Source organism: Silene latifolia, chromosome 2 (assembly GCF_048544455.1).
Source record: "Silene latifolia isolate original U9 population chromosome 2, ASM4854445v1, whole genome shotgun sequence".
In the NCBI taxonomy this organism is placed as follows: domain Eukaryota; kingdom Viridiplantae; phylum Streptophyta; class Magnoliopsida; order Caryophyllales; family Caryophyllaceae; genus Silene; species Silene latifolia.
In genome coordinates this window covers 21515617-21533292 of record NC_133527.1, presented here as the reverse complement: position 1 = coordinate 21533292, position 17676 = coordinate 21515617, and the positions used below count along the sequence as shown (strand labels likewise).

General features: G+C 36.6%; 1 protein-coding gene across 2 annotated transcripts; it reads right to left on the bottom strand.

Annotated features, from left to right (window-relative positions):
• Window positions 1–1127: 1127 nt before the first annotated feature.
• LOC141642429 (protein BLISTER) lies at window positions 1128–16544 on the bottom strand. 2 transcript variants are annotated; one of them, XM_074451226.1, is made up of 14 exons: window positions 15826–16536; window positions 14634–15225; window positions 13784–14340; window positions 11577–11696; window positions 8021–8086; window positions 7662–7772; window positions 6342–6418; window positions 4757–4824; window positions 4412–4522; window positions 3237–3400; window positions 3085–3153; window positions 2642–2800; window positions 1872–1976; window positions 1128–1470 (listed from the first exon to the last, which is right to left on the bottom strand). In XM_074451226.1, the coding sequence occupies exons 1-13, from the start codon at window positions 15892–15894 to the stop codon at window positions 1899–1901; spliced, it is 2241 nt and encodes a 746-aa protein (XP_074307327.1). In that variant the 5' UTR covers window positions 15895–16536; the 3' UTR covers window positions 1128–1470; window positions 1872–1898. The 2 variants fall into 2 exon arrangements, with proteins under 2 accessions (XP_074307327.1, XP_074307326.1); XM_074451225.1 differs by lacking the exon at window positions 1128–1470 and having other exon boundaries at window positions 1660–1976; window positions 15826–16544.
• Window positions 16545–17676: the final 1132 nt, after the last annotated feature.

Genomic DNA, 17676 nt, shown 5'->3' with positions numbered 1-17676 from the left:
TTTAATAACAAGGTTAGCAAAAGATAAACAACAGTTGGTTTTGTGCGATACTCAATCCAAGATCTTATTTCCATTGACAAACATTCATCGTCATCGATTTTTCTCTTCTTATAAACTCAATCTCCCATGGCCGATACCTATCCCCGAGTATTGGCAGAAGAAGCATAGATGACATTTTTCAAGGACAATAAGTTCAATTCACTTTTCAAAGATTGAATTCAACTAGTTACATGAAATATGGACAATTTTATGTCGTTTCCACGAAATTTTTTTAATTTCTAAGGTAAGCACTTCTGTAATTTTTTTTTTTTGGTTTGTTTAATGTTCTTTTTTGCAATGTTATCAAGCTCGTCTTTTTTTAAGTAATATTTATGTTTTAAGTGTTCTAAGTATACGCCATATACTATTATACTAGTTGAAAAGCCCGTACCTTGTAAAACAAGGTACAAGGGATAGTCAACTGACTCAACCTTAAATCAACCTATTCGATCACGTACTTATGTTGTTTAACTACAGTTTTAAAAATCAAAATAAACAAACAATCTCTATTCGACTATTCCCTGTCTCGAGACATTTCTACCTATGTCCTCATTACAATTCTCATCTTCGTAAGATTGTGAAGCAGTAAGATTGTAAGAAGCTTAAAAGTCACCCTTGGAATTGTACTCCTATTGTCTCTCATTTGTTTACCTTTTAAATTCTTCCGAATTCTTTATACATAATATTTTTAATCAAAGGAAAACAAACTGAAAGAGTACCAATTTAATTCTCATATGTAGGTGCAATTTAGACTATAGGCTCTTTAAGTTGGGATCCAATTCTTATACCTTAATCATAAAGGTTTATGCCATAATCCAAAAATATCAAAATCCATCTATTGTTGCATATCTTAATCAAGAACAAAGTTTAAACTCTAATCAATACTATCAATGTCTAGTCTAAGGCTCAAAGTCAAAGCACAACCCTGTCGATCCAGAAACGATGCAAGGCAATTCAACAAGCGTTCAACAAGACCACAAGTCACAACCCATGCCTAGGCCAAGTAAAAATACTACGGAGTACTACTCACTCGCATCGTTCAAAATCAAACAATTCACGATTTGGATAACCAACATGAAATTCACAAGGAGGGAAAGAGAAGTATTATTTCGATTGATGATCTTAAAGAGATGTAGCATAGATCAGACGAAAAATCCGCTTATCAAGCCTGAAATTCAATTCGTTCAAGGTAGCTGCCACTATCGTTCTTAGAAAGAATACTTTTATCATGGAAAAAAAAAATACGAAGAAGACGACCCCTACTGTTCCTATTTTTCTACCTAGCAACTGCCAAGTCTTTTGGAAAATAACCCCTTTGGAGCCGTTAGCCACATTGAACACAGTTATCGACCACCTTCCATGAAACTCAAACATAGTCAGTCGTCTACCACCCTTAAACACCTTCTTCGTCTACCAAACTCTAAACCGCCACTGCATGTGGTTGGGATAATTAAAGAACAGCGTGTTTTGTCAAAATCCATATTTATATATACTGTGAAGAGTCATATAGTAAGTTTCTAACTTAATACAGGAATATATTTTTGTTCATCATCCTAAAACGCAAACTTCACAAGAATTTCAATTTTCAATTGACTACGGAAAAAGGATGACGCTTGTGAATGCACTAAACAAGAAGATCGCTTTATTATCCTTCATCTAACAAATGAATTAAGAGCTTGACATATTCTCCCCACTAATCGAAAAAAGTAGATGTCCTCCAATTTCCCCCCCTTTGTTTAAACAAAATGGTGCAAGATATTAAACACTTGTTGTACAGAATTTTTTTTTCCTGCTTTACAACTCAAAAACTGACTAGTGAAATCAAATCTCACCTTAGTTCGGTAAGCCAACAAACAGTCTTACAGTCTGCTCGTCCTTCGCTTCGATGGCCCTCCGGGGAAAAGCTTCATTATCCATCCCAACACTCTCTCCACCACCTGATAGTATGCCAAAGTTCAATAACAGTGAAGAAAAATGGTAATAAATCAAAACAAATCATTCATTGTAGACACTAGAAAAGCCGAGATCATTGTATTTGCTCTACGTTTTAAGACTTGGTCTCGAAGATCTACCACAATATTAGTAGTTTAGTACATAGCTAGAAAGTTTCGATCTCCCCTGCTTTCTATTGGCTTAAAAGTACCTCAATTTTCAGAACTGACACTATGAGGATGATGAAATTTCCCAGTTAAAGGCACAACGCGAGTCATTGAAATTGAATGCAAAGAAGCAAAAATAATACTAATAAATAAAATCGCCGGACGACTCGGCCTCTAATAAATGCAAGTCATCCAAATCCGAGGCAAAACAAAACATATGATATGCTTTTCCATAAACTGCAGCTAAATGCTTGAAACAATCACCAACTGAAGTACTTTTCCGCATCTTACAATTTTGTTACCGACTTGGCCAAAATTGATACCCTCACAGGCTCACACCCTTTCTTCCCTTAATCCTTTCCTTTCTGATTTACTTTTTTATTCAGTTAAGCATTTTCTTTTGCAGTACGAAGACCAAAAAGTAACTAAAACATATTTCACCTACCAGTTTGTCTACCAAAGTAATTTAAGATGCTAAACTAGATGACGAGGAAAAAAAGTACCTCATCGCCTTCATCTGCATAAGCAATAGTCTCACGTGCAATACGAGATCCCGTGGGCTGTCTGGAAGGAGGATTATCACTAGCCATGCTTTGAGCAGTCAACAGCTCCAGTCTTTGAGTTTGAACCTCAAGTTTGCGGGATAACTCCTTGTTCATATCCTTCAAATTACAAACACATCATATTATTACACAACATAAATTGGTTACCAAGCGCTGCCTCCCCACCAAGAATCTATTCAGTTCTGCTATGTAGTTTCCTCATATGTGAGACAAACCAAATCATATGTATTCCTTAATTAATTTCATAGTCAATGGACTGGTCTCGCATGTAAGACCGTCTCATATAAGATTTATAAGTTCTTGTGTAAGTTTTAATACGGGTGATTTGGTGGAACATTTCAGTGATAAGAACGCAAACAAACTGAATTAAAGAGTCTGACTACCTTTAGTTTTGCAGATGTCGAGACTTCGCTTATTAAAGCTTGTGTCACCTCCTCTTTCTCCACCATTATCTGCAATCAGAATTTCTGCGAGTTAGAAGACAGACACTAAATCGCTAATATTTATCTATAGAGTGACAGAAGAGATGACCTACCTCAGATATTAGCGAATTTATATTCTGTATTACTTGCACCTGATCAGGAGGTATAATCGTAGACAATTCTTCAAAACTGGCAGATCTATTCTCTAAAAGAGATAACAAATTGTCTGTATTATCATGCGTCTGAATGTCGGATGAAGCTGGTTCTGAGGTGTTTTCTGAAGAACAGAACAAATCCATGAGTTCAATTATCTAGCATCAGTAATACAAATAAAACTATTAAAACACCAGTCTGATGATGATAAATGGTTTCTGAAAACCTAAACCTAAATAGGAATGGAAGCTACCAGTGTGAACACATCTACTGTAGGATAGGGAGCCAATAATATGCCTCAAACAGCAAACACTCATACTGGTAAGAGCTCTTGGGTAAAAGAAGAACTATTTAGGGTAGATCACAAGTACCAATTAACAAGGACAAACATACACTCCAAAATTATATAGTAGAAAGAATAGGATTGCAACAACTCAAGTGACATGAAAGATATTGTAGAAAAAATTCAATCCAGCCAACTTGTGAAAGCAAAATTTTCTGCTAGTGATAACCTAGACAACCCATTTTTTAATGATGCAATGATTTGTTGGTAAAACTACGAAAAGGGTTAAGTGGGAACCCAACTCATGCAAGGAGATCTCAGCCTGAGGCTAAATGGTCCCGAGTGTCTGACACATAATAAGTAAACCTCGAACATAAATTTCTGACCAATCAAGAAGCCTGTGGAAGACTCTCAAAACTATTCAATCCAATTGACAAACTGATAATCTGTTCATGGCCTGCAACCATTATTACTACTACTACTACTACTACTCCATCATTGATCATACCGCACAAATCTCAAGCTGTCATTTTGTCCCAACTTTCAGAGCTGAGAGCCATAAAACCATTACTTCTTTTTCACAACATTCAATGCTACCACCAATAATAACCTTCCCAACCTTCACCTTCTCAGCAAAATTAAGTCGTTATTATATCAGGTACAATATCACAATTAAATTCGGTGAGGCGGAGAGTGTATTAGTCTATCAGTAAGCAATCAAAGACTAACAAAAGAACCCAAGGGAAAGGAAGTATTCAGCAATCACTAAGATTTTTACCAATGAGCAACGACAGACACCTGAGTCGACAAAACTACAACATGCGAGGAAAAAGGGGAGAACCATTCACATACGCAAATCATTTGTAGAAGTGGATACATCTTTCTTGCTATGTGCCCTACTGAGATCCACTGAAGTTCCACTAGTAGAATTTTTGCGTAGTTTAGACTGCAGTAGTTTCTTCTCTGCATCAATGAAGCATTTTTTTTACACAACAATGGTGAAAGAAAAGGGATGAAATGTGATGTCAGAAGTTTAAGACTATCTTGTAATTCCGTCTACTATGCAAAAATAAATGTAAATCCCCAAATAGATACAGTAATTGCGTTAGCAGTCTTCTGCTGATCTAAGTGACAGATTTGTGCTTCTTACTTTCTTCTGCCTCAATATGAACTGTAAACTTTGTAATGATTATGTACCTTCCTGTAAAGCATCAATAGTCTGCTGCAAATCACGACGCTCTTTTTCTAAACTAGACATCTTTTTCCTGCATGATAATTCATAGTCTTAATCTTTGCATAAGAAGACCACACACTGATGAATAGTGAGGACAAAATAAAATCAAGTGCAATATGAACATAGTGAGAGACGTCAATGAATGAAAAAAGACGGCAACAAGACACTCCTGACTCCCACAGTTACAATACTGATTAGAAGAATGAGCAATCGACCAGTCACCAGGCAAAGATACCTACTTCTGCAGGACAAAGCAAGAGAAAGCCATGACCGCCATGTGAGGACAGAAATACCCCTCACCAAATACTATCAAGACCAACAAGCCGTTGAACTACTACAAAACCTATTCCACAGATCCACATAAGCATAACAGATGGTCAAGTTCCACAGGATATTATCAACTGCACCCGGCAGTGCCTATGAGAAATGAAACCCAGTACCTCAAACGAAATCCCAAAAACCACCACAACAGCCGCCACCGCAACCGTGCCGCTGCCACTGACAAGCACCACCGCAGAAGCAGCAGCACCAACAACACCAGCAACAGCAACACCTTATTTCATGTTAAAATATTAGTGTAACAGCACCCAGTGCCTATGAGAAATGACACCAAGTACCTCAAATGAAATCCCAAAAAGCACCACAATAGCCACCACCACCACCACAACCGTGTCGTCGCTGCCACTGGCGAGCACCACCGCAGAAGCAGCAGCACCACCAACACCACCAGCAACAACAACACTAACAGCAACAGCAACACCTTATTTCATGTTATAATATTACTGTAACAGCAGCAACAGCAGAACGAGAAACACTAAAATTACCAGCTTATCAAACTACCACTACGCAATTCATGACCTTTAAGCACAGGAGGCAGCCGTTTAGTGCAGAAATCTACCACAGTTACAATACTGATTAGATGTAGTTATGCTACATGCAACAGGGTAGCATTTTGAAGTAATATCACTGGCACTCGGAACAATATCAGAATCGAAAGGATGAAAACTTGAGGCTTGACAACGTTGAGATTCGAGATGGCATATCAAGAATTAAGAGGGAAAGGCGAGAGATAAGTTTTAAAAGCCTAAAACTCTGGGCAATTCATAATTGGAAAGAAAAATTGTTTCATATAAAATCAAGAAAACACTACCAACAATATTGAAGGGCTAGATTCCATACCATCAAGCCCCAATCAAAATTACTTCTAGACTTATATTATAGAGATTCATCGCCAAAAAGTAACTAAACGTTTACTAAATTGTGGCTCATTTCCCCCCACCCCGCCCCAAAATAAGCCTTCGAAGATACGGGAGACCAAAATGTAGAAGATTACCTCCGAACATAAACTTTTACGAGTAGTTCGTATGCGTTCTTCTCAATTGCATAGCATTAATATAGGCGTGCTTATAGCAATCGAAAAGATAACTTTAACAAGCTAATACAACTAAAAAGTAAAAAATAAAGTAAAAAGTGAATGTAACTAAACGTATTACACTACACAAAGTGCGACTTCTATTATTCTATAACTAAAAAGTAAAAAATTCATACTTGTAGGAAGTAATTTCAGCATTGGAGTTTTGCAATTCCCTCTCCAGCTTCAACTCATTAGATCTCAACCTTAGGGCCTACAGAACGATTTCAAAAGGCAAATTCAGTTCAGATGACACAGTAAAAAAAAAAATAGATTTACTTCAGACAGGTCTGGCTAGGGTATTATAGACAATGATATATTGGTCCAGCCAATATATGGGTAACTTAACTGATTGAACATACTTGTTTTGTAAGGCGTGGCATTACTTATACCTATGACCCTATGTTATAGTCTACAAGTAAAAACCGCCCCTACAACAAGTTTGCATTTAGGTGTCATTTTTCAGAGACATGAAGCAATAAAAATAAAAGCATCCTCCCTGGTCTGCCTACGACGGAACAGCCCCAACAGGGTCACATCACATGTACACAAGATATCCTTCATGAGACAATTAAGGGAGTCATTTTGCTTTATTCAAAGTCAATCATTGTGAATCTGAAAAAAGAATTCCTGTAGTTTATAAAATTCCCTAAAAAAGTTTTACTTCCCATATTTTTGGAAACCATCTCTTTTTATTTCAAAATCTCATAAAGTTTGTCATCTCCCTGACAAAAAAAATATATTTTAGCTGAGTTCGAAACGTGACGCCAGAATCTGTTATTAGACCCTAATCTTGGTTGTTGTGCTAGAAATGCCAACAGCCGCTCAAAATGCGGTCATTGTAAATTGTAATCTTAAAAACCTTGGTAAGTCCGATGTCAGTTGGTGAGAAACCAATATTTAATACTGTGAATAAATCATTTCTTGAGAGCATTCAAACACACGAATAAAAATAAATCTAAATAAATAATCTCACACTCGAATTTCGTGAGAGAAACTCTTAGAGCAATGGCAATAGTGGTTCTTATTCTTGGGGTCTTCAATAAGAACCCCAAATTATAAAGTTCCTCTATTGCAACTAAAAGTTGTTATTAAAATAAAGAACCAAGTTCTAAAATAAGAACTTAGTTTGTTATATATTGGAATTTGGGGACCAATAAATATGACTTTGAAAATTGTAAAAGACCAATTACATATAGTCTATTTTTAATCTAAGAACTTTATATAAATGTGATCTATTGTAAACAAAAGTTCTTAAACATTGAAATTACTAAAATATGCATGGCAAAAGAAGAACTTTATATAAAGTTCTTCTATTGCTATTGCTCTTAATATTGTAAACTGAGGCACACAAATCATCCTTGTTCCTCTTAAACAGTCATTCACTACTGTGGATTGATGCAAGGAGGTCTCACATAAAAAGGGCGGAATGGAGGCATTAAAAGATAAATCATCACCTTCTCTTCTAAGTTGATGACTTCAGAGGCCAATAGCTTTGCACGCTCATCAGCTGCATTACATTCAAGATGCGCGTTTGTAAATTCAGCCTTTATAGCCTCAAGCTCAACCTACTACACCAATACGACAGAATTATAAAAGCAGAGATAATTAATAGTAATCAACCTATTTAAGAAATTAGAAGATTCAACAGGGGTGAGCCCAAATCTATCAATGACAAATTTAGATAACACTCCAGCACAATTATCGGTTCACAGAAACATTAATTTCATATCTATGTCACAGTGCCTACAGCTTCATTCACATAACCACATGTACGAAAATTGTTATTATTACATCCAAAATCAATAATACTTACCGATCGGGCCTTGATTTCGTCCTGTAATCTTCCCATCTCAGCCTTTAGCTGGCTCACAAGGCTCGCCTGTAATTAGCTCCAAGAAGTTAGAACACGGAGACCAACATCAAGTTCGCAAAAGACATGCCCATAAATAAATATTATAAAAAGTTAATCGCAAGATTATTCGTCAGATAGTCAAGTAGACATTTGTCTAATACAACACCTTTATCGAATACATTTAAATCTGTACTAAATAAGAAGGAAATTGATAAAACATTGGTAGACTTTAATAGATGATGGATCGGCTTTTTCTCCGTCAAATGTACTGATGAGGGATCAGGGGAATTGAACGGAGCAAAAAAAAGAAACGAAGCGAGGCAACAGTTTAAACGCAAAAACCAAGAATCTAACTCCATCTATGTTAGAAAAGTTTCACTGGAGGATAGATAGAGGTTTACAGTTGTGTATCAGTCAAGCGACTCAAACGAGAGAGAATAAAAAATGCAATAATGTAACCAGACATTTACCGCAAGAGATGAAAGGGGACATGTAAAATTATCCCAGAGCAATGCTATGGCCCTTCACCTTCACTTTCCAATCTTCCCCTCTCACATAAATATAAGGGTTAATTGATGAGAATAATCCAAACTATGCCCCTCCTTCCTATATTAATCCATCCTATACTTTAACTCAAAATAATCCATAATATTTACCCCTTATTCTCGTAATGATCTCGAGTCATTATTAACCTGTTGCAACAGGTAAACAACCTGTTAACACTTCACCTTCCTCCTCACTACTCCTTCATTCTCCTCCACCATTAACACCAACATTTCCTCACCACTTCTTCATTCTCCATTAACACATAACACCCCTCTGGCGCCCCACCAGAAGCAACCACCAGACACTGACCTCCAAATTTCTGACCCACCACTATCACCACTGCCACCATAACCCCGTCAAGCTTAACCTTCAATTCTGGGTTGAAGCTTTAATTTAGGTTGAATAATAAACTCAATTTTTGAGTTCAAATCTGGGTTTTGGGTTAAAGCTTTAAATTAGGTTGAGTAATAAAATCTTCTTTAAAGTTAGGTTTCAAATCGATTTGTGTTTGTTGATAAACCCCCAAATTGATTTGGGTTTATTGTTGATGATTAAAATCTCCATAACAACAAACAAGAACAACAAGGTATCCCATTGCTGATTTTGTGTCCGTAACCCATCCCAGCACTCCTGCTTTTGCATTCTCTTCGTTTGTCTCCTCTCCCCAAAAGTGTGACAAAGTCTTATGGTGTACCATTTCTTTCAAGTTTTTGAAATTCCAAATCCAATCACAATAAATCAACCTCCCCATTATCCTATCACATCAATTCTTCTAAACCATTTCCAGCCCCCTCTTTTTCACAAGCTACACTACCCGTTTTTTTTAATTGCTACATGCTACATCCAGTACTTATTGGAAAATGGTGGCTAATAATTTGACAAATTACTTTAGAAGTTGAAGTCAATAAAAGGAGAAGAACAACAATGAATAAATTTAGAAGTTGTTAATTGGAGATGGTGACTGATTATTATGGAGGTGTACCCAGGAGGTGGTGATGGAAAAAAGTGGGTGAGGAGGAAGAAGATGGAAGGGTGTAATGAGTTTAGTTATTAGCTTTTCTTTTTTTATTGTGACTTGATCAATAGGTAGCCGGTCACCTAGTGCATTGTGAGAAAAATGAGCGCATAGTCCAGATTATTCTGAGTTAAAGTATAGTGTGGATTAATATGAGAAGGAGAGGTATAGTTTGGATTATTCTTATCAATTAACCCTAAATATAACTTAATACATATATGCTTACAACGATGACAAGTGAACGTGAGCAAACAAATGATCCGCCCTATTCTTTGGAATTACCTCACTTTCAAAATTCCTGTCACATAATTTCGAAAAGAATGGAGAATTTCCAAAGAATAGGAAGAAACATTATTTTATTTATGTGAGAGAAGAATGTTAGAGAATGATGGGGAGAAGGTCAATAAGGCAGCAAAACATCACATCTTTCCACCAAGTAAGTAGACTCAGGAGTACCGGTATAATACAAAAAAATTAGAAACTTGTTGATATTTGATAGGCCATAGTCAGTTGTCAATAGTACCAGCACAGCAAATGCTGCCACTATCTAAGCCCACCTGCACGAACGGAAGGTTAAGGAACTCCGGTCTAGAGGGTTTCTTTACGTAAAATAACTTTTAGTGGCATTGGGTATGTAAAGCTTCATAAAGATTTAAGCTTTTGAACTAACATATTTCTTGTAGCTGGGTGGCTTATAGTGAAAGCACCACTCGTGCTTGAACAATAACGGCTTACCTATTGTCTGATGTGCCTCTTTCCTGAGTTCTGAATATTTCTTTTCGACTATTTGACAAAACAAAAGAGTGGATACTCAAAAAAAATTTTGCGTATTTTAAGCTTGTCTAATTCTCATGAAAGCATTGCTGACAGGTGAGTGAGGAAGACTAGGTTTTCCTTGCATGTATATAGGCACTTTATGGAGAAGCTTTAGATAACTTCAGAACAACTATACCCACAAAAAAGAAATCACTCCACTTTGAGGGGTTTGAGGGAAAAAAAATACACAGTAAATTTGAAGTTCAATTCTGCCTATGGAAAAGCGATATCAACTCCAGTAAGATAACAGATAAAGTGAAGCAACAAACAGTCATTGTGTTAGGGACAAAGTTATCATTTTGATGAAAGGCTGAAAGTTGATACAAACGCTAATCAGATTTTCAGCAAGTGTGACCCACAAGGCCACAAGTATACACCAACTTGAAAACTCCAGCTAGCATCACGTGTCACAACTCACAAACACCCATTGATTAATAAGTTGTTGTCTTACAAGTTACAAGAGTAAGGATCCGCAATAGTTTTATTAGAAAAATCCTCCTATATACTAAGAGAATAAATATTCTCCACCATTTTTTTTCGTAGTTCTATTTTCCTGTCTTTTGTTACAAAGGTACACTACTAGCTCACTATCTCCTTTTGCAACTTCTCTAATTTTATTGTATAATCAAGTCATTACTTAAGGTTATTTGGTAAATGTAGTCGTACGACAACAACAACCCAATGCCTCAATGGCTCCCGCAAATTGCGGGGTAAGGGGGGTCGGATGTACGCAGCCTTACCCTTGTGTTAGCAACACAAAGAGGCTGTTTCCGAATGACCCAAGATGAAAATTACGTCAAGAACTGCATTGAAGGACCGCTACTTCACAAAAGAAAGAAGAGCAGCCACTTTAGTGAGCCATTTTGATTTATTCCATTGTAATCCATAACCAAAGAGTAATGAGTATTTGGCTCCATTGGAAATATGGAAAATTAATAATGAAGTAATAATTTATATAATTAGGTTTAGTTAAATATCAGTCTTATTTGGTGTGAAAACTATAAAATTTTCTCTCTTATACTGCTTAAGCATGTTACCAAGCTATAATATTTAACGTCTTTGTACATTATTATCTAAAAACAATTCAGATCTCAGCAGGAGTAGGGAGATCATGCAATGCTCAACAGAAGTAACACCAACCTGATGGTTATAGCTTTCTGTCAAAGACGAATTTTCGGCAGCTAAAGACTCTGCTAAAGATTTTGAAGCCTCCATTGAACGTTGCAAAGAGAACTTCTCCTGTGTCAGATCCTCTATGTGCTACAGATCATACCCAAAAAAAAAAAGTTAAAAAGAGAGGGTATAGGAAGCCTAAAAAAATAAGAAATTCTTATGACCAACAAAGATGCCGTTGAATGCAACATCATGTAATAGTAATACAGCATTACAGCCAAAAAGTCTTGTTTTTAAAAAATGGACAGCTTGTGCGGAACAAAGACGACTGATAGTTCAAAAATCTCTCAACATGGATTCAACTATAAAACAAACAAGAGTAGGTGTCTCAATAAATTTATTGAGAGACCAATTATAATTTGAAGTAAACATGGTACCAAAAGTCATAAAATAAGTATGTATAACATAAAATGGTGGTACTAATAGAAAAAGTTACTATCTAAGTTTAAATGGGTATGTTTTTGTATGATAAAAGGTACCAAATGAAAGAGTCATTTTAAGCCACCATTAACAATACAAGGGGCACAAAAGATACTAAAAAAGGGTACGGCGAAATGGTCTCTCAATAACAACTTATTGAGAGACAGTCTCTCCCAAGACTTTGTGAACAAATAAAAAAGAACCAGCATTAGACAGCTTGACCGGGATAACAAAGAAAAATGGCAAGCAGAAGTTAAAAAGTTAGTATCACACATCAAGTAAAATATGCACGGGAGGCAGTGTTACCTTATAAGTAAATTGTACAACCAAAAGATGTCACAAAAAATAGGGATGTACATCCTGTGTAAATTTTTTATCCGTAAGGAGTATTTTGACACAGCAATAAAGTCACTTTTCTGTATACAAATATACGAGATGATAATAAAGATTATTAAACCTAGTTTCAAAAAGAAAGAGATTTTAAGAAGGATAAAAACTTCTTGCTAGATACAGTGTGTGAAAGGTGTGTTCCTTGAGAGAGAGGGGGGGGGGGGGGGGGGGGGGCTAACTTTTTAGTTTCTTTTGCAGAATCCTCATCCACTAACCCGACCTGGACTTTAAGATTACCATACAAGTAATATGAGATAAGAGTCAAATTTAATCCCAGCTCCTAATCAGATACTCCCTCCATAATGAGATTTTCTACCCAATGTCCTTTTTGGGCTGTTAATGCTGTATTCTGCCCACTTCTTTTCTTTCCATATATAGAATGTTTTTTACCAAGTTGTGCTCAAAAACATTACAAGAAAGTTAACATTGTTAGGCTCAACTTAAGAACTATTAACTTGATTGAACATAACCATATATGGGGTTTAACCTTAAATCATTTACTCCCACTCTCTTCAAACTATCTGAGCTACCTGCTCTCTCCTCCCACCTGTCACCCTTACCACCTTTTCTCTCCTCGACATTACCTACAACACCTTCACCAATCTCCGCCAGCCGTAACCTACCATCCATTTGCAACCCCTCCCCTCTCCTCCCTCGATCTCTCTCCTATGAGCATCCCCCAACAACGTTACCATGGCCACAGCCACGACTCAGTCTGCCAAATCCATGCCCGATCTGCTCCCTTCAGCAGCAACCTCCACGCAATCTCCCCCTTCCAAACCTGAACTCCCTCCCCAATTTTCCCCCTCCAGACCTAACGCCTCTCCTTGATGTGCGGCTTTTTTTTTTTTTTACTTTTCTGAAGTTTTGGGGCCATATGCGTCCGACACAACACTCAAGGAAATGGGTATGGAGTCCTTACCCATACTTACTAATCTGGCACTTCCCTAGCAGAGAAGGTAAAAGTATTGAATGCCCAAAACAGAGGAGGCGGACAGGTATATGAAGCATATAATATGATTTTTGGCGATTATTAGCCGAAAATCTCAAATATATCTCTCCACTCCATTTTAAAACTCTAAATTTGTTTCATATTTTCAATTATTAACCTTTTAGAGTCATGTCTCTGTATTCATATGTATCCTCATTTTGATATAAATCAATGGAGTACCACACTTGGATATGTACCCATATCCCGATGCAAGTACCCGAGTCTAAGAAGTGGGAAGGATATTAGAATACGCAGGAAGTGCCTTTAGAACTTGCCAGGATGTGAACTGTTAAGCAGGCAAAATCACAAAGGTTCCGTCTACAGAGTGAAATCACTGACATGGAGGTTAAAAGCAGAAAAGAAACCAAAATACCTGCTCTAAAGCAGCAAAATCTTCATTCTGCCTGTGAGAATTGAACTGCAGCTTACTATCCATGCTGTTCTCTAAGATCTTTTGTCCCATAAACCCATTGCCAAAATAATCACTATTTTTATTTGCATACACTGGTGTTGGAAGAGGTTCAGGTGGAGAAAAAGTAGTGGTGTCGGGAAACCGTGATGGCGCTGCAAAATCATTGCTCAGAAGCTTGGAAGTTGTGAAACTTTCCTTTTCGACAAGAGGCTGGCCAGGTGCAGGAGAATCTTTACCAATTTTCAGAGAATCAAGGAATGAAGGGCGGGATCTTCTGAAATGTGTTTCGGCCGCAGCTGAAGAGTTTCCATGAACCGGACCACTTGAATTGAAATTCAAACCTTCTGCAAGCGGTTCAGATGCCTGTTGACTACCAAATTTCAAAGAGCTCTCGATTATATCACTAGGTCTTCTTTCATCAATATCAGAAGTTACATCGTTCTTCAACGCCAGTCTTTGCTGGTTATAACCAACCGCCAATGTAGATGCCTGAGATTTAATATTAGGCTGCATTGATTCTGCATAAAAGGAGATAGTGATGCAGAAACATCAGCTGAATCACTCGAACCCCAAGAAATTTTTTTAAAAATTACCCCTTAGCTGTGCCACAGTAGTAACAACGAAATTACCCCAAATGCCTCAAAGGCTTCAGCTTATGGCGGAGTATGCGGGATGAAATATGCAGCCTTACCATAAATTGAAAACATTGAGAAGTAGTTTCTGGAAGACCCATAATGAATTACGGCAACCAAGTGTAATAGTAATATTATACAGAAAACAAAGGCAATTAGCAAACAACTACTACACTAACCAGGTTCATCATGTCGTTGTAATAAGTTGGTCAAACGTCCAAAATTTTTGGCGTTGTCATTAGCGTTTGGGAGGATTAGAGAAGCGTTAGTGTCCATATCGCCTCCATAGAAATTAGAAGAGAAATTACTGTTACTACCATCTTGCAAACTACCATGCCTACCCAAAGATACTGCAACTTCATGCTTTCCATCGCCAACATCAGTCTCGAAGGAAGGAAATTTCGAAGTGTTTACATATACAGAACCTTTTTGGTACTCTAGATCTGGAGCATCATTCCCGTTTACCGCTTGTACAGGGAGAACCGAAAACAAATTAGATGAATTCCAATTACCACTTCCACTATTAACCTGTTCTTGTGAAACTGTTTCAGAACCACTATCATGAGTGAAACCATGATCTTTTTTAGTATCACCAGAACTATCTGTAATCGCATCTGTCATTGCATAGCCAAGACCTACAGAATTAAGTGGTGGTGGTGGAGGCGGTTCATGGTGAGACGTTTGTTTCTCAGCTGTTGTAGGATTAGAAGTACGTGGTTGACTTGTAGCTGCTGACTTTTTCGCTCCTTTTTTCTTTCTGAATTCTTCAAGCTGTAAATATATATATGCATATTACAGAAAGATAATCAATATATAAGTTCTTCAATTCAGATTCATTTTCGGTCACTAATTTACTTCATTACAATAGCGGATGCATTTACTCCAATCATAAACGCTACTGAACAAGCAAACTATCATGCCATTCAAGATAACAATGTGCATTATATTTAAATCTCGGTTTTGGTCACGGTCCCAGTTTCCGTGGTCATAGCCTAATCTCGCTAAATGCGGCCAGTAACACCTCGAAATGTGGTAAATTGCAGCCAAAGTAAGCTCCAAAACCTTGATAACTCAAAATGTCGTGCACAGATCGAGTCATCGAGGGCCAAAAAAAGGTAGCACATTGACAACAAAACCTCAACAATCAACACCAAAGATCCCGAAATTCGCCAAACACCATCTGAAATCCCAAAATTCGTCAAAAAGACGATCAAAGTTGCGGAAAACACACACATTGCAACATTGTTGAATCCCATAAAATGATACGGAGTAACAGCATAAACACAGCACAATTGGGGAAAAAGCATAACCTAAAACAAAAAATCAAAATGCAATCAACTAAAATCAAATTCAAACAATGACGAGGATTACCCGACGTCTGCCAGCTTCTCTAAGCTCCTCTTTTTTCGCGGTTTCCGACGAAACTTGAGCAGTCGCCATCTTCTCAATCAAACAACAACCCTAATTCAATAAATTCAAAAACTTTGCAAACTTGCCGAAACCCTAATCGATCCAATCAAAAAACACAAATACAATTGAGCTTCAAAAAAATGCAATTCGATCTCCCAAATAAACAATTGAAATCAAAATAAGAACAATCCGATCCCCCAATCAAACAAGATCGTGCGAATTAATTACCGACGGAGTGATCGAATTGCACGAAGAGCTTCAAAATCGCTCTTCTACACCATAAAATTGGGGGAAAATGACGGAATTTATTGATTGATTGATTATTATACGACCAATTAAATTGATGTTGTACCAACAACCTTGCACCAATTTTATATTTATATTTATTATATACGAGTATTATTGATGATATAATTATACAAGAATGTGAGATGAACCAAAAATTAATTATTGGTATTGTTATGATCTGTGGAAGAAGGTAAAAATTAGGGTGGAAGGAGGAGTAGAAGCGCCATAATTATTTGATTATGTCGGTAATTACCACCGTAACTGGTTGAGAATTTAATCTTTCTTCTTCAAAATGTGGGATTATTACCCAGGGACCAGGGTTATGGAACAGCTTGGACGTGTGTCTTCTCAATTTGGTATGTTATGTCATCATCTTTTATTGTTACATGACACTTCCCCTTCTCTAACCTTATTTGCATTTTTTTACTCAAAATTTACACAAATTTTGATTTTATTAAACGTGTATATCTGTCTTAATCTTAAAATTCATCAAATTTTATTAATAAAACAAAAGCAGAATGTATAGGGAAAAGCAACCGATCTAGAGAAATTTATTCTATTCTATATAAAAGTATAATAGAATAACCACTAATAACTCTATTGGACACGTGTCAACCTATGTTCAGGGGCGTTTTCAGTGGGGGTTCATGGGGTTCAATGAACCCCCACTGATTCTAAGATAAATATTTTAGGGAACAACAGAAAGTATGAGTGTGAAGGTGGTGCGATGGGTAGGAGTTGCTTGGCTATACCATTTATTGTGTGTTCAAAACCCATGTTTAACACTTTTTTGTTTTTAAAAAAGCCCAATTACAATAATAAATACCTAACTAGTTCTATTGCCCGTGAAATTCACGGGGCTATTATGAATTATGATCGATAGTATTTCAGACAGTTTGATTGTGATGCGTAGTCTTTTTGCTCTTGTATCAAAGATCGTAAAGCAACCCATCTAAATCTAGCCATTCGGAATCTGCATAGCTCTTTTAAGTGCATTAGATTGATAGATTAGTACACTATATAGAATTATAAATTATACATTAAGACCGTCTACTATTCGATCACTAAAAAAGTAACCTTTTATTGTAAAAAGTGACCATTTATAGTAAAAAAAATTGACCACTTATTGTTATTATAAAATGACCTAGATATTTTTAAAGTGATAACTTTTTAACATAAAATAATCAATATTTATCCCACGGTGGCACGCAATAACTACTAATTTATACTCCCTCCAATCCTTTATTTTCTTCCTCTTTAGTTTGGGTACAAGGATTAAGAAATGGATATTATATTGATAAAAAGTTGGGTGGGGTTTGGTGTTAGGAGAGATGGATGAATAATTAAGAGTTAAATAATGAATTGTGGGCCACAAATATTAAAGTAAGGAATAAAATATGATTAAAAGAGTTGGGTAGGGGTGTGATAATAGGAGAGAGGTATGAATAAAATAAGAGTAAAAAGTTACCAAAAATAGAAAAGGGAAGAAAACCTGAATAACCGTTTTAGGAAATAGGGAAGAAT